Raw genomic sequence first — 18,929 nt, 5'->3', positions numbered from 1 at the left:
ATTTGGATCCATTTTCCATGACATTGACTAAAATTGTCAGACCCAGTCCCAAAAATTAAAAGCTCGGTTACACATCTGAAATTTTTTCGCGCCTGCGGCGCTCGATTCCATTATAATATCATTCTTCCACCCCTCTGTTGTCTTACACTGTCTCAGCACTATCATATTCACGGTTATACTGAACTGCCTAGTTATGTTAGTAGTACCACTGGCACTGGTGTGTGGGTCGTGGGGCGTCAGACTATACAAAAGTTCTGTCAACTCTTGCAAAACAGGCGGAATTGACAGGGGCGGATCTCGAGTTTTCGTCCCAGCAATGACCTCAAATGCCAAGATATTGACTCAATTTTTTAAAATTTTCTCAGGTTGCTCAGTGTTATAGGCACAATCATATATGACATAAACCTTATGGTAACTTAAATAAAACTGCTTTCCAGCGAGACAACGATCAGCAAACAACTATATAATTATACAATACCATCTATGTTCTACCGGGACGCTTAATGTTATAGCAAGTATTTTGTTGACATTCATTGTTGGGTGGGATTGTGGCTGGGGTGGCGCCCTAGATTTGGACCCCCCCCCCACCCCTATCTAGATCCGCTACTGCACATGGCCCCTACAAAACTCGCACCTGTGGTGCTCGGCTCCTGACTGTGTCACTCGTACTAGGGATATGGGCATCAGTCGGTCGCATTTTGGCTAAACACCCCTCCAAACAAAATCGTAATGTACGCCCCTGCTTAAGTTATTGGATTTATGACTATAATACGCTCTAACCATTCGCCCCCCCCCCACCTCCTCTTTATGACTAGCTGATCAATCCATAATCTCTGCAATCACAGTTCCGATTCCTTAAAGAAATAAATATTAAATCAACGCAGATCGTTTATTGCTGCTTATTCAAGCAATATTGCAGTATTACCAAAACTAAAAACAAATTTCAACCAGTATAATAATGTAATTAATGCAAAAAAAACCCTATGTTTTTTAATACACCTGCGAAAAGCTATGCATAACCTTTGGGTGTTGTCTGAGTTATTCATATCACGGGAATTTATACTAACTATGCAGTATATTTAATCGGGGTAATTCACTTCCTGATTGACCCGTGTAAAACCTAGCTTAAATATCTATAGGTTGGTTTTTATGTGTTACCCATTTTCCACTGTCGTATTGTTTTTCTTTAAATACAAGGGCAGTCAATCGTTACGTATACATGTACACTGAAATCATTGTCAAGCTTGTACTATGTAACATAATACCAGGATGTAAAATACGAGAGCGAATCATGTTTTTTCCTTCTTGTCATGCGACTACCTTGGTGTAGTTTGTTATATTATTAATACATGTGGTTGCGAGACAACTCACACCATATTATCAATTGAGGTGTAACAGCGGATAAATATTCTGATCAGTAAGTGACATTGATATTAAAAACGGAATATAAAGGGGAATATAGATTCAAACCATGTAACAGGTCTTTTTAGTTCAATAATACATGTGTTGTAGAAAATGTGCTACTGTTTGATATATAATTACTTTAACATCTGAAAGCAAGTTATAAGTAATATATTAGCATATGATCAATTTAGGAAATTTGGTCAATACAATACAATTTAGCGGGGTTTTTTTTTCTTTCTTTTTTTTTTTTTTTTTTTTTTTTTTAGATTTTTCAGGAATTACAATATTAAACTTGGCATATATAGGACAAGAAATCATATTAAACATTAGTATCCACTTCGGGTTAACGTTTGTTTGTTTTTGTTTTTTTTTTTGTTCTCTAGATTGCAATCCCGTGTACACATTGGCGTGCACGTAAAAGATCCTTTGGCAGTTGGAATTCGATATAAGAGTAGGCCGTAGTGCCGCTGTCCGGGCAAAATTTCCCTCATAGCACACTGTATGGCGTATGCCCGTCTTCATTAGCCCAGGTTAGGAGCAGAACAGTAGGACGTTAAACTCCATTTCATTTCATTTCATTTTTCTAATGTGCTACCATTTCATAATACGATTGCTTTGTATAATGTTTTAAAGACGTCAGTTGCATAGGGAACGAGAAAATAATCACTTAAATAGTATTTACAATGGTTATGGGAATCTTTAGATAAATGTATAATTTCCTGAACTGGATTTAAAATGTGTGTATCTATTATATATATTACCGTTGATTTGGTAATTTATTTAGAGTTTGGGGGGTTGGGTGGCTGAATGGTTAGCACGTGCGCGCTGTACCATAAAGTCTGTCATTGAGTCAACTGGAGTGGTTTCGAATCCCCGGTTGTACGTGGCAAGGAGTAGGGTCGCCTGTCCAACCTCGTGGGTTTTCTCCGGGTCCTCCGGTTTCCTCCCACTGCTAAAGACCCCTACGCGCAAGCGAATTATTGAAATAAAATTAAACCATGTGTTAGTCCCGAAATGACCTAGTTTGTGTCGAGTGGACGTTAAACCCCATTTCTCTCTCTCTCTCTCTCTCTCTCTCTATTTAGAGTTTGAAATCTAACATTGGTAAAATCTGGACAGTGTAACCAAATACCAAATATTAGATATTATATCAATGACGATATTGAGATTTTCTAGGGGGTACAGTGTATTTAAGCTATAGCAAATATCGGGTGGCCACTACTTAAAGTGAAATAATTCAAGCATTAATGTTTCACATGTAGTACAATAGGAATGTTTGAGAACTGCACTCTAGTTTGTAGGTCGATCGCTTTAATAGTGTTACCGTACGAGTTTCAAAAAAGAATATGAAATTATCTTTGGCCAGACTGAGAAATCACATTACACTCATTCCTATTTACATAAACAAATGGTCAATATGTCCCTTATCTTGCACTAAACGCCTTTTCCACCCAGAAATCGAATTTTGTAATTCTTTTAAGCTTATTTCTACCCAATTATTCTTCAGTTCATTCTCCGTAAATATTTTCGTACGTCCCAATAAACCTGTCCCGTGAATTTCATAATTCATAATTTCATCTTTTTTATATAGTCTGGGATGGCCTTCTCCCGCACCCTGCACGTTTCAAGTCAGTAGCTTGAAGCGTATATATGGTATTAGTGTCAGTGGCTTGTGGCACGAAGTAACAGTATATTGTCGCATACATAATATATTATGTCAACGCTTGGGCGACATAATATATTGTGTTGACGCTCCAAGCGTGTTAGCATATTAGACCTGTAGACTCAGTGGAATGTACGCGTCATCAGAGCGGATCCAGGGGTTGGACCATGGGGACCGGTCCACCCCCTTAACAATAGAAAGTGTCCCTGTAAATAAAAGAGGGCATCCTTATCAGAAAAAGGGCACCTGTGATGTCAGAATTTCAAAAAAGGGCACTTTTCTTTCGGATTAGGGTTACGGTTAGGGTTAGGGTTAGGACACAGAAAAGAGAGAAAAAACAGAAAAGAAAAAAACAATCGAAACTTACCGATTCCATGATGGAAAATACCGCCAAAATATGTCTCCAAAGCATTCATTGGTTATCAAAGCGCCAATTAAATATATCGTTGCAAGTTCATGCCTAGTCACCTCCATCCTAGTTCCAAGCGTTGACATAATATATTATATCGCCCAAGCGTTGACATAATATATTATGTATGCGACAATATACTGTTACTTCGTGCCACAGGCCACTGACACTAATACCATATATACGCTTCAAGCTACTGACTTGAAACGTATCGCCTGTCTCCCGATACCTTAAAAAAGATCAAAGTTTCACAGTACTAAGCTTTAATAAGTGGGTTGAGGGCGAGGGGTATTTAAAGTAAAAAAAAACCAGATCTTAGTAAGAAATTCTTGATATCTTTTCATATACTGCTAGAAAGTATGTTTATTGTTTGCTACAAAATTTAAATAATTTTCCGGTACATTTATATTTACATACTTTGAAGTACAAATTTGAATGACACTGCATACCACTAGAAGTGTTATGAGTTTTGATATGGAGCAGGGGAGGAAGAGAACAAATTTGAATGACACTAACATGTATTAAATGAAAGGGGGTGGAGGTATTTATCGTCAAAATACGGACCATAACACGAAATACAAGATATCGGGATGCATACCATTAAAAAAGGGCCCAAATACATTTTCAAAATTGTGAAATATTTTCTGACATATTCATATTTGCGTACCCTGTTAAAGCAGATATAATTTGGATCGACTGAACTCTATTTAGTGAGGGGGATATTTAAAAGTCAAAATACCGGTCTTAATACGAAATTCCAGTTATCGTGTAATGCGTCACCGAAAGTATTTGTCTAAACGAGTATTAGTTATTTTCCGGCACATTTATGATTACATGATTTAGAAGAGATGAAATCTTCTTTCGTTTGTCCAAAGAAATGTCGCTATCAAAAAATAACCTAATTACTAAAAATAGACTACTTTCAATTTATATTTATTTATTTAATGCTAGATCGGATTAACCAATATATTAACATAACTCTATGGATTAGCCATAACACGCACGTAACTTTACTAAAGTCACTGTCATCGAGCGATTTTTCTTATTGTATGCTTGCTCGATTCCTCATTATTATATGGTGACTTATCGTATGCCAGGTTGATTTCGGTCCATGTCATCATAATGCTTCGAGAAATGTTTTTCGAGAAATGTTTTGCAAGATTTGTATTTGGAGAGTTGTATTTGGAAATTTGTTGTTCGAGATTTGTTTTTCGTTGTATGTCTATAATAAAATGACAATGCAGGCTATTTATTTGTTGTTCGAGATTTGTTTTTCGTTGTATGTCTATAATAAAATGACAATGCAGGCTATTTATTTATTTATTTTTTTTTTTTTTTTGGGGGGGGGGGGATTTTCTAAAATAAATTTTATCTTTTACAAATCTGATATGACAAATGTCTTATTTGTAAAACAAATATTGATTTTAAGATACAAATATTGATTTTAAGATACAAATTTAAATTTTAGTGTACAAATGTCGAAATACGACCACACATTAAGAAATAAGAATTAAGAACCACACATTAAGAACTAAGAATAAATAACACGGAAAAAAAGAGCTGTTTGGTCCTCCATAGCTATTTGGGTGAAGTTGTCAAACATTCATATGTAATATGCACAATACGTTTTGAATTATTCCACTTTGAATTATTCCTCCGATATTTAACTAAATATATGTTTGGTATTCCCAAATAGTGTTCCCTGTTCCCTTTTTGTGTCTAATGACAGTTCGCATATAATGAGAGTGGTTTTATATTATATCTTGGGAATATTTAGTTGCTTGCATTCTATAGACAAAGTATGTACTCGGCAATAATGGTAACAGATAAAATAACTTACGATTCAATAACGCTAGCTTAATTATATTCTCTTCGGAACGCCTTAAACATGATAACTTTACTCAATTTCTATAAATCCATTTTACGAGCAATTCGGATTCTTGCCTTCTGAAGATCAGAGAAGCCTAGTTGAATAAAAGCTAATTATTGTTATTCCACATAGTTATTCCATATTTAATTTGCATTTTAGCTGAAACGTCGTTGTAATAAAAGCTAAATAATTTTTAATCCATATAGTTATTCTATATTTGATTTACATTTTAGTGCCTTATAGGTTTGAGATAAAGACTATGGCGGCAATGATTATGTTAGTGTATCTTGTTGTTTTTGTCATCGGTAAACAGAACGGAGTCCTTGGGCATACATGTTCAAATGACAATTCCTTTAATGCTTCCGGGCTATCAAAGATTGTTTTCGATTCGACAAATAACAAATATTACCTTGCTGGATCAAACTACATCTATCAGTTGAATGATTCTTTTTGTGAAGAAGACAAAATCATGAACAAGAACCAGATTCTCGTGAAATATGATGATTCGTTGATTTTCTGTGGAACAGGTGATGGTGGTAATTGTAACAGAGTTCCTTTAGGTAACTTTAGTAGTGACGCAGTCTCCAATACCACAGTTAAACTGCCATCAAGTTTGTCACCCACTATGGCTTTGTTTGGAAAGGTATCATGCGGCCCGGTTCTGATTGTTGCAGCACCAAATGATTTAATGAATGACAGTCAAATATGTGTCTTTAAATTGGATAATGACCAATGTCAGTCATATAACAATAGCTGTTACAATTTAGAAAATTATATACCAAAAGCAATTTTTATTCAGAATGACTCGGTTTACTTCATCTCTCAGAAAATCAACGATACAGCTGGAGCTAATATATCAAGATTCTCAATTCAAAGTATGGATTTATTTAATAACTTTAACGAAAATGTGATTAAATGTGATAATAAAACGTCTTTCATTGCTGTGGCGATTACAAGAGCCAGCATAAACAATGGTAGCGAATATGTTGGTGTATCTGCTTTATTTGAAGATGCGTTATGCACCTACGAAATCGAGGCCATTAACAAACACTTAGACAGTGGGACAAAACAGGTAAGCTTTATATATAATTTTTGATAGACATTATAATTGATTGAAATCAATGAAATGTATTACAGTACTTTTAATTACCCGATCTACAGTTATTTAACAGATTTGAAAAAACAAGGAAGTCTGTAATTCAGATACATTTTAGGCACTTTACATCTGAGTTACACGGGGGTCAAAAATCAACAGAGTTTCTTTTTGAGAAGTTCAAAAACAAACATTATGGACAAGCCACTCAATTTCGTTCAGGAATATTCAGCTTGTCTTGTCTTACTGAAAATAATCGGCGCCGGGGGCTGGAAAACTTTTCTTAACATTGTTGATTTTCTTTTTCAAATTTGTAGACTTTCTTATTCCAGACATCCGTGTTTACAGCTTACTCTTCATCGAATTGCAACTGTCAATAGTAGTTTTACGTGCACTCTAATGTGTTTCAAGGTGGATCAAGAATTTCGTCACATTTGAGTGATTACGAAAGCATAATAAGGGGCGGGGGGGGGGGGGCAGACAGCGGTATTTACCGCCAATTCTTTCACTTGTAACACGCATTTTCTTCCCATTATAATGATTAAACAGCACTATGACAAACCAAGATCCTCGATAGCTGAAATTTGGGTAGGGGGGAATGCTTCTGTCTGGGAAAAATGTTTCTCATTATAGCACACTGTATGTCGTTGATTCAGAAAAGTAGGAAGTTAAATCTCATTTTATTTCGACGGACCCTATCCCTTGCAAGTAATTAAAATGTTCATTGATCAATAGGGTTTATCATCTCTTATTCATGATATAGCTAATCTTGCAGAGTCACAGTTTTGAAGACATGTGCCATATAATTCCAGTCACTTATTACCGTAATGCATTTTCATATTAAATTAGAAAAACGTCGGAGTTTTCACTCCCACCATGTAACGTGTTCGTTTATTGGTCTTAATCTGACCGTATGCCAACACTTCATATCTTAGATTTAATGACTTAAATGTATTTCATCCAGTTTGCTATGTTCCTATTTATTTGTTATGTGGCTGACATTCCTGCATTTAATAATAACGACAGCAATTATGATTAGACTTGGATTTTAACGGAGTTTTGTAAGCTAGATTCAGATGCCTATTGTGTACCATGTTCTTAAAGCAACGACCGAGTTAAAGCCAGATCAGCCTTCAAATGATTGTGTACTTGTAATTATTTTTATTTGCAGGACTTGGTTCCAGAAAGTCTACTCCCACTACCACCATATTTAGGCATCTCAAGTACAGCAGCTTTTACCAGTTTTCCTGTAGTTGAGACTGGTTATACTTTGTACTATATTGGATTTGCAAATGGAACAATATCCAGGGTAACTATATATCAAAATGTTATTATGGTTCAGCTGGTGTCTGGAAGCTATATGCTCTTCGAGAGCATCTGCACCTCTCCATTGCTGTGTTAATCGGTTGATTTCGAGCCATGATGAAGTACCGTTTTGCTTTCGTTGATTTGGGTTTGTTTTTGTGGGGTTTTTTTTATCTTTTTCTTGGAACGAGGTATGTTTTTATCTGGTGGCCTTTTTGCTTTGGGGTGGGGTGGGATTTTGTTTTCATCTGTAAAAATATAAAATTTAAAAGAGTAAATACGGAATTACATCAACAAAGTTTTGTTTTTCGATTGTTTATTGTTCTTTGAGTCTCTGGAGTTACTGTTCGAAAGGTTTGAAACCATATGTAGGTAGATTTGATGTTGACGCTAAACACAAAACGATAATTAAAGATGCTTGAATACACATAAAGTGTCCAGATTGATTGCCCACCAGGAAAGATGTCTGCATACACATATACGTTGTTCAGATTTAATGCCCACTTGGAACGATGTCTGTATAAACACAAGTTCAGATATAATGCCCACTAGGAACGAAGTCTGTATAAACACAAATTGTTCAGATTTAATGCCCACTGAGAACGATGTTTGTATAAAAACAAGTTGTTCAGATATAATGCCCATGTAGTTTAGGAGTGCAGTGCCCTATAGCTAAGACCGTGGCCATTTGGTATTGTTCAGAATTTTTTGCCAACACAGTACATGTATCTTGCTCAGTTTGATCAAAGCACAACAACACACTGAATGAATTGAATATGGCCATTTATTATATGGCCATATATATATATATATATATATTAATAATAAATGTCAAGGTACAAAAATATATAAATATGATTATAATGAAAGTTGACATACAATAAAAAATATATAATACAAATTGTCTAATACTCTATTGATCAAAGATGGGGATCAAAAAACTGCCACAATATTTCTGCAATTCAGCGTAAAAAGGTCTTATCTCAATACGTTTGTTCTAAACTGCTCATGTTATATAATTTTTTTATTATAATATGTATTGTCGAGTATGATGTGTCTATGTATAGCTTGTTTCCCGAGTATTTGGATTAAATTACGAATCCTTAGAAACGTTTAAACATTGGAATACTATTTCAATAGTGAAAACTGATTTTATAATTATAATTTTCAGAGTTTCACAACAACTAATACCACAGAGTACAATGGTGTTCAGCTTCACTTGAAACTTAACTCATCTATTCTTGAAATAAAATTTGTAAATAATGGCATTGTTGCTGTGACGGGTGACTGGGTGAGTATCAGCCTTTTTAATTAATGGAAGTAATGGAAGTACCATATACTGGTCCCTATTAATTATTTACCTATTGTGTCTCCTACTACTATGGACGCTTTCCCATAGTATATTTTACCAGAGAGTTTCTCTGTTTTGTTTTTGCTTTAGGTAAAATTTCTAAGTGAAGATAACTGCACTAATAAATCATGGGAGGATTGCTTAAAAAATGAAGCCGGGCTTGCATTGTGTGGCTGGTGTATAAAGTATAACAGGTAATTCTTATACATGTATATTTCAATAACGACCGAAATTTCGTTAATAGATAAACAAAAAGTTGTTCACTAGACAAGGGTTAAATTCCCCACACTATCACTCCTGTCATCATTTAGATATTGGTTTTCATAACAGGTAAAGGACAATATTGGTGTCAGTCATTATAAAATATGTGATAGAGCTCGTTAAATACATCCCAAATACAATTTTAACACAGAGATCATTGTTACGGGTGATGTGTAACAAGCACGCAAAGAAACGGGAAGTGACGTCAAACATGACAAACACGAGTTGTCCTTCCCGTTTTTTCACGTGCTTGTTACACGTCTCCCGTAGCAATGATCTCTGTGTTAAAATTATATTTTGAATATATTTAACCAGTTCTATCACATATGTAATAATGACTGACAATAATATTGTCTTTTAATGTGACAATTTAATGGTTATTATAAGACGTTGCGTCCAATTAGTGTATTAAACATACATTATGCAAGAGCTAAATCTGCCTATTGCAGATCTTTCTTTAAGCCTGAAATGTTTTCTAAATTATTTATTAGAAATTAATTATCCAGACCACAATCAACTCTCGATGGCATCGCTAGCCTGCGAGGTTTATTGGATTAGGGTCTGATTTGATGTTAGACTTCTATTTATAATTAAATCAAAAACTGGATAATCGAGACTATGTTTTTTATCCTACCGACTTTAGTAATGATGGTCGAGGCTAGCCCCAATATTCATCGCTAAAATCTCGGTTCAGAGTGGATCAATTTCTCTGAAATTTTCAACAAATTCCCTTTACATTATCTAGTTTTTAACTATTATAGTGAGAACTGTCAGCTCTTTATTTAATCTCCTATAATGTATCTTTAAATGAACTGTTTTATTAATACTCGACATTTACCATGTTCGCGTTGACTAGACACGTCAGCCAATCAGCACCTAAAAACAAAACTACTGACATCATCAGTGGAAGGGTTCAATAAGTGGGGGGCTAATATTTACCTTTGATTATGAGGATAGTTCTGCATATTATGTAAAAACAAGATTTTTTTCTTGTTATTTTTTGTGTGTTTTTTGTTTAATTCAGCAATTTTTTTATCAGGCTAGCCAAGGATAAATTGATAATGTGGTTGTAAATTCTCATTACCCCAGTCCATTGTTCAAAATTTTAAGACTGGTCAGGATTGTGGTAAAAATGATCACTATCGTTGAACTTTTTCGCAAAAAAAAGAATTCGAGAGTTATGGGAGATGTTTAGTACTTTACAGTATTCGATTCCTCATCGATTCTCATCCAAGTTTCGGGAATTTGGTCCCTACCAGCATTTTCGAAAACGTTGTTTCAGAATTGGTAATAACAATACCCACACCCACACTACAGAGTTCAATTCTTGGCTGATTTTCATGAAAAATTTCAGAAATAGTTAATATTGGGCTAAATATGATCCCAACCCATCCACAATAGTGCTTCCTGGGTTATGTCCCCTGGTTGATACGATGATTGCAAGTCTTGCCAAAATTTGAATTGTGGCCATTTATTACGGTATTTAAACGCCTAAACTAAAAACATTATGCTAAATTAAAACAAGGACATAAACACTTGATAAGGCGTGTATTACCCGGACGACGAGGTTGCAGGGTGGATTTATGCTACCTTGCTTGGTAAGTTATGTTTATATTCCCAGTGCCATTTAATTTATTTATCCATCCGTCATATAATTGGCTTAAAAGTATGTTAATACAGTTTTGCCCTCCACCGGGTTAAGATGTAAATTACGTATGATAAGGAATTATATCTTGTATCTCATTTAAAATTGTAGGTGTGCTGTTTATTCCGAATGCGAAAGACCGTATTGGCTTCCAAGTATCGAAAAATATCCAAGGGTATTTTCTAAGACATCTTTCAAAATGGGAGAAAATACTACTGAGCTGGTAAAATTTACATTTCTAGTTTTAGGGTTTCTTATATCTGTTGTTGATAGAACAGTCTTTATTAGGGGTTACAATCGATTCGATATTTTTTAGCCATATCGACTCATGTGTACTGATATTATCATAATAAAATGGTTAAATTCCATTTAACATTTTAAAATACTATGTTTTTAAAATTGTTAATAATTAATGTACTCAGATGTCCCGTTCTGTAGATCGCAACCTTTTTATCGCTATTGATGCTCAGTAAAATGTATGCCAATTGGGGGAGTATTAAGTATTTCACTATTTCACTATTGGAATTGTTTCCTTTTACCATATAAACATACTAATGCGATTTCAGAATTATTCATAGCATTGTATCCATGAATGATAAACTCGGGGTGTTCCCACTTAGCCGACAGGCTTTGATGTCAAATTTTGCCGCTAATCCAGAGTTAATCCTAGAACAATGGTGTTATAAACTATAGTTCATATCTTTTTTAAGACTAAAACTGTATTGATTTTAACAAATTTAACTTTTATTAAATAACATTAAATAGCTTACACATATAAAAAATATATTGATTTTAACAAATTTAATATTTATTAAATAACATTAAATGATTTACACATATAAAAATGCATTACAATTTACACATTTAACTTTTATTAAATACTGAACTTGTAACCATTGTGTATTAAATATCGGCCACCTCGATTATTGGAGATAAAGCGAATATCAACCTGAACGTTTGCCATTTTAAAATAAATATAATTTCGACACAGATCGACAATCTATAAAAATTAATATAGTGATTTGAATTTATGTTTGAAATCATAACGCCGGCATGAACTGTTGGTTGGTTGATAAATTTTATTAAGAGGGATTAAGAGCTCATTAACGCTGAACACTAGTGAACAGTTCTTGAGTGACTACTTTTAAACAGACTATAGTTTTAAGATCAATCAAAGGGTTAAAAGTCTGCCGGCTAAGTGGGAACACACCGATAAACTCTACAGGATCGATAACGGAAGATGATCTTTGTCCTCTATGTAAAAATGAAGTTGAAATAACTTGCCATATGTTATTTAGTTGTCCATATAAAGAATATTTAGTTGATATATTTCGAAGTATATTCATTGACTTAAGACCGCTAGGTTTCTCTGTCAAAGATCTGGAACAGTACTTAATACTAGAAATACTTGCCCCAGTGTCTGATATAGAGCGTTATTTTATGAACAAGACTATCTATTTACAAAAAGGGGGCATGTCCTTCTAGACTCTGGAATTATCATATATGCTGAAAATATGTTTAAATCCTTAGTTAATGGACCAGCTTACATATATTAAAACACACTATATGAGTGTCTTTAATTAAATATTTACAAAGAATAACAAATTTTTTTCACATATAACGAAGATAGTATTACACTTAAGGGACCACTGTTGTGAAAACGGTGTAGTAGATTCACATGTTTATTCACATAGTATATTAAAAACAATGAATGGAAATAGTTTACATCAAACGTTAAACTACTCTATATACAATTGTTATAAGACTTTTAAATTGAATAAATATTTCACAAAAAAAAGAAAGCTATTCCATGAAAGGTTAATCAAGGGTATGAGGGTGGATAACTTATATTGATAAAATAATATGATTTATTTTCAGTTAAACTACCAGAATAAATACAAATTAGGTACATTAATATATCTTTTCATATGACTTTTAATGTTCAATTATTCCATTAAGTTATCTAGACATTTCAGGTACATATTATATTTAATAATAACACTATTTCTTCTTTAAGATAATATTCAACACGACTTGTTTGGAGGAAAATGGCACCTTCACCTGTGTTTATGGGAAAAATAAAAGTTTCCCTGCTGTCAAAGAAAATGTCTTATTAGCATGCACTGTTCCTGATCTTGGAGGTAAATGTAGCACGTGTTTTCACAGGTGTGCTTATAACCTGGAAAATCTCTTTCCAAAATAACATTAAATCGAGGCTAAGCATCTATTTATTATACCTTCGTAGTCTATAGTAGTTCTTCACATATCAATTTCAGTGGCAAATAACTCGTCTTAGACAGATTTTTTACGCCTTGCACATTTCTCTGTAACTTTCTCTGACACCAACTCCGTTATGCCCACAAATTTTATTTGCCTGTTCTCTATAAGATCATTGTAGTTTTCAACAACGGCTTCCACCAGAAATATGAGACATGGTTATCAAGTAATTTATACATGGTTTTGGCAAAAATGCCTATTTTCTACCTCTTGCCAGACAAGTAGGGTGATATCAATGGACGCGACATGGCCATTGACCTTGTACATTCTATCAACCAGTCAAAATCCACACTTAGTCTTGTACGTTAAATAATCGAGTCTGTGACGTTTATTGAATAGAGTTTTCTCATGTTATAAGCACATTGAAAGAGATAGGCCATCACCCGAATTCATGTCTGTTTATAATTACATCCTGATCCTTCCGACCCAAAAATTTAATCATGAATATCAACCAAAACTTGGCAGAAAATGAAAATTCAAACACTCTCCTAGAACAAGTGGAGATACAAGTCATGCTCGCCATATATCGAACAGTAACTTCTTGGATTATTGCTCCTGATTGTGCGAAAATTGCGTAAATATCTTGTGAACCCACCAGAGGTCACATTTTGAATTCGATTTTTATTAACGTTCAGTGTAGGGGAAAACCGATTCAGTTCGCATTGCTGGTCAGTTATGCTGTCGACTACGTGCGCGAAGTTACCATCTCGACCAACCAGATGTATATTTTTTATCAGTATCTATACTTACCGCTAGTCGTAAGCCACACTGATCACTAGTGAATATTCGCTAGGCCGCGACAATCACTGATAAGGATGACATCGATGCTACTTAATGTCCCATAAATATTAACCTTTTTTCCTCTGAGAAATTAAATTCTAAATAATAGGGTATTAGAAAAATAAATAAAGACGTTTGAAATATTTGTAGGTAAAAATTATTTCCTATTTTAGTGTAAATGGGTATTCAAATGAGTAAAAGGTGCCATTCAGATCATGTGTTGAAAGCAGTCATCTTTTACAGAGATATTAGAACACTTTCGTAATACTCTAAAATAGATTGGTCGTTTATTGGGTTTCTCGTGTATTAGGGCGAAATAAGCTCGAGATAATACTATTTTGCTACAAGAAAGTCTGTCGAATCGACACATTCTGGTGGTAAAGGTATATACTGTTGTATAAGGATTTGTCATTTTGCAATTTTAGACCTTAATTAGATTGCCCTTTAAGATCGATGAAAAGTTTGAAAAGTTATTATTTTAGTATTCTTGATGTCATACATTATATCATTTACCTCCCTTTATAGACACTGGAATTATAAACCAGTCAGTTGTTTTGGAATGGGTTCAAAGTGATGGAAACAAATCTAATGTTGCTGAACAAACCATCTATTATTACAACTGCAGTACACGGAACGAGTGAGTGAAATCTATTGTACAAAGTATTTTGATTATCAGTAACATCTGTTTTTATATTGCCTGCACTGGCCGAGAAAGTTCATCTTGATTTTCAGACGTGGTGTCCCATTATCAATGGTGCAGGACGGAGAGCCTGACATGGACACCTGTCTAGTCATTCGGATGAGACGAAGCATCAAGGTCCCGTGTATACATTGACGTGCACGTAAAAGATCCATTGGCAGTTGGAATTCGATATAAAAGTAGGCCATAGTGGCTGTATAACGTATGACCGTCTACATTAGCCCAGTCGGAGCAGAACAGTAGGATGTTAAACCCCATTTCATTTCATTTCTGTTTCTATATTTTCCTCTATGATTTATATAAAACAATTTTAAGTTTGATTGTTTGTTTTGCGTTGTGGGTATAAGTCTATGTTTAGTTGGTTCATTCCGCTATCGACATTTTAAGCCAAAAACGAAATTAAAATTGACTTCTGTTTTATATTTCAAAACAAAAATTTAACCCTATAAATTCAGTCCCATCACTAATGAAAATAGTACATCAAATCAAACCGATTTAGCTCCTGTAAGATTATAACAATTTTTTATAATTTTTCCAAAACAGCGGCGCTACAGCCTACTCTTATATCGAATTCAGCTAAGGGATCTTTTAGGTGCACACCAAAGTATACACGGGACCTCGGTTTTTCGTCCAATCCGAACGATTATACGTTGTCCCGTGAAAGGCCCTCTGTCCTGTGCCAATGACAAGGGGGGACAACGCCGGAAAATGCCGATGAACTGTCTCGGGCCGCCCGTCTTTGAGCTATTTATAAATAATGTCAATGTAATATGGATAAAAAAAAGTTTCTGGGACTCGAATTAGGCTATTAAAGTTTATCCATTATAATTGACTACAATCAATAATCAAAGTTCAATTTGTTATTTCGTGTTTCAGGACCAGTTGCGGAAATGTAATTGAAGCAAATTGTACATGGTGTCCATGTAATAACTCATGTTTTGATGTAGATAAAATCTGTATGCCACCTTCTGAGGTAATTCTTAATATATTTTGTATGCAAAATACGGACATTAAATTGCTTAACTTCCATTAATAAGATTTATTTCTACATACTGATTTATCAGCGATCTCTAACTCGTGTAAATAAAGATAACCGCGTTGATCTTTACTTTATTATAGGTTCCAATGTCTTCCGCTAATATACCATTTAATAAAGGACCTGTAGCCGGGGGAACAAAACTCAACATCACTGGAGCTGATTGTGATAATGCCACAAACGATGAGATCACTGTAAAAATAGGAGATAAGTTTAAATGTACAGATATTGATACGTAAGTCGTCCAATTATTGTGTTGCCCAAACTATTATTATAAAATCGTACATGTGAAGCTTAAAGATAGCACAGATTCTGAATGGACTAAAAGCAATGACAAACTAAGGGAAAAGGAGCACAGTTACGGAATCAGATGATATTTAAAGATACATGCCCGCGTATAAACTTTGTGATTCGATGATATATTTGGACCAAAACATATTCAAATTAATTAATCTATCAAACATTTGCTATACTATAACAAAATCTGTTGTCTCAAGCCATGTTTTTCCCTGAGTTCAGAATTTATTATCCATTTTACTTACTGTGCATTTGTGATACACACTTTTAATTATTGTCTGTCAACTCCTTTTCCGCCATTTAATTGCAGAGTATTGTGTTCCTTGACACCCATCAATATTCGCAAAACCGCCTAACCATTTGACCAAGAAATAACAAACGCTCCTCAATCAAGATAACACGCAATAAGCTGGCAGACAACAGTCGGGTTGCCAGTTATTGATACCCCGACATGCTTGCCAAGTGCTTTCCCCGTGGTTGTTTTTCGGGTAATCTAATATGTTTTCAAGTAAGATTGGGCATCTGTACTACTTTCCATATATACCAAATTGCCATACCACCGATAAATACTTTCGGGACGATATTTTTTTAAAGGTTTTGGATATATATATATATAGTTCCATCTGACACAGTAGCCTACATTGTCAGTGAAGCCATTTCTTGATACTTAAGATACAATATGGAACAGGAACAATGTCATATGTTTAAAGAGTAGTCTCAGGTTTAGTATTAGTCCTGGCGCTATGTAGGACTTTTGGTTGGAAATAATTTCATTTGCCGTTCCATTTTAAGTTCACTGTAAGCCTCAAACTTTTACGCCATTATGATTGCATAGATAAACATGTTTTAAGTCCTATGCTGGGTCAAACGTAATCGAAGAAAAAATGATGCGGAGGTGTATTCAACACTGAACGTTTATACTTGTTCGCTCGTTCTTTTGTTTTTTCGTTCGTTGGGCTTAACGTCCGCTTCCACAAGGCGTTTTAACTCCCAGCTGAATGGTTGGAATAAAATGCCAAAACAAGTCAATTTATTCGTTATTAAAATATTGTTTCAGCTCTTATATGGATATCATATTATGTAAAACAACTGAAGGAGAAGAACTAGCAGATAACCTTACTGTTAAAGTGACTTGTAATTGTAAGACGTTTAATTTGAATAGTACGTTCTCCTACGTTCCTAATCCTGAATTGGGCTATATCCAACCTAACAAAACAATTGCAAGGTAGGCAACATCACTAGTCCATCATTTAAAGCCGACCAGCTTTAATTAAAAATATTCTGTTTAAACGCTTCCATAATCAACATTTTTGCTCTGTTTTCAAATGTATCAAAGGGGCATGAATAATTTCTTCATCTTTGTCTTTACTAACACTGAAATAAAAAATCTACTAGTTATAGTAGTTATTACACTAGTTACGATGATGATGATGATGATGATGATGATGACGATGATAATGATTACGATAATGCAATTATAATGATGATACGCTGATTATAATGTTTTGTTACTCTTATTATAAGTCCCCTTTCGCGAAAACTGCCGGGATGCGCTTTACAAACATAATTATATAGAGTTATTAATGTAAATTATTGATTACATGTTATTGTTTAGTGGCGGAGTTAACATAACAGTGGTTGGTAACGGTTTTGATTCCATTCAACAACCGCAAATTGGTATTGTGGGATCTCCGAAATTTCTGGTAAGTATATATGTAACTCAAAACAATCACAATTGTCATCTAATTGCATGTACCTTTCATGCAATTTAGAACATTAATATGAAAATCAAAAACAGAATGACAAAGATCATTGGTAGCTTGCAGGATTATAGCGTTTTAACATCAGAATTTTGACTTTTCTTTTTCGGTAAACATTACCTGTACTCAAGGCTGCTTTCAACTAATAACATGCCTTACGTGTACAATTTTAAATTTCAAAAGTCAGTCTCGCAGAATTATTGCGATTTAACTTAAACCTGAATTCTGTCTTTCGCAATCCCAAGCCCTCGTGTTGCAGAGGCTTGTGTCAAGCCTAACCAAAATAAATCAGTTCATAGATTATTTCGTTATTTATCACGACACAAAATGGTAATATAGCACTTGCATCGTGACTCCCCGGACAAAACACTGTAATCTAGTTTATACGTAATTGAGTGTAGATAACGTTTCAAAAAGTACATTAATGTGTGACTAATTTTCTGGAGAAAAATAATTATTTCATACGGGATAATTATTCCCAGTATATTCAATGTTCTAGTGTTCGTCAATATACGTCACATGGGGAACATTCGTGACTTGAATAAAAGGCCAAAATTACAATACTTTTACTATTACAATCATTTTTGTTTTCTAGGATTGTTTTGAAAATAGAAATGGTAGTTTTATGATTTGTCCAGCACCTCAAAATTTATCACCGCAAACAAAATCACCACCACCAATACAAACAGTCGCTTCTAAAGAACGGCGAAAACGTGAGGTTGACCAAACTCACCCACTAGTAATTAAGATGGATGGAGTTCAGATGCAAGTTAATTTTACTTATGTCGAGGACCCCTTGATCTATGAATTCGAAGAAGCGAACAACATTCGAATATTGTCCGAGAGAAATAGAATTATCGTTATAAAAGTAAGTTATAACTAATATTTAAATGTTAAAAAAAGCATTGCCAATGTTTTTTAACGTCTAAATAAAAAAATAGAAATATCATTATAAAAGTAAGTTATGACTTTTACGTTTCACTTTCCCGTTAAATATTAATATTTGTAAAGCAAATACAATTGGATAATGGTCGCATTTGGATAGGAAATGGATTGTAAAGTATACGATTTGTATGTA

General features: G+C 34.3%; 1 protein-coding gene across 1 annotated transcript in view; it reads left to right on the top strand.

Annotated features, from left to right (window-relative positions):
* The first annotated feature begins 1,278 nt into the window (after positions 1-1,278).
* The window catches only part of LOC126828165 (plexin-A4), a 32,174-nt gene continuing 14,523 nt past the window's right edge, over positions 1,279-18,929 (top strand). The window contains exons 1-13 of the mRNA XM_050557761.1: positions 1,279-1,417; positions 5,580-6,418; positions 7,611-7,748; positions 8,916-9,035; positions 9,186-9,289; positions 11,113-11,224; positions 13,019-13,142; positions 14,584-14,695; positions 15,635-15,731; positions 15,878-16,029; positions 17,149-17,316; positions 17,707-17,794; positions 18,447-18,719. Of these exons, the coding sequence (XP_050413718.1) occupies position 1,417; positions 5,580-6,418; positions 7,611-7,748; positions 8,916-9,035; positions 9,186-9,289; positions 11,113-11,224; positions 13,019-13,142; positions 14,584-14,695; positions 15,635-15,731; positions 15,878-16,029; positions 17,149-17,316; positions 17,707-17,794; positions 18,447-18,719 (2,328 nt within the window). The 5' untranslated portion in view covers positions 1,279-1,416. The remainder of the gene's footprint in view (positions 1,418-5,579; positions 6,419-7,610; positions 7,749-8,915; positions 9,036-9,185; positions 9,290-11,112; positions 11,225-13,018; positions 13,143-14,583; positions 14,696-15,634; positions 15,732-15,877; positions 16,030-17,148; positions 17,317-17,706; positions 17,795-18,446; positions 18,720-18,929) is intronic.

The sequence above is a fragment of the Patella vulgata genome, chromosome 7 (assembly GCF_932274485.2).
Source record: "Patella vulgata chromosome 7, xgPatVulg1.2, whole genome shotgun sequence".
Classification (NCBI taxonomy): domain Eukaryota; kingdom Metazoa; phylum Mollusca; class Gastropoda; family Patellidae; genus Patella; species Patella vulgata.
This window is presented reverse-complemented; position numbering and strand designations above follow the sequence as displayed.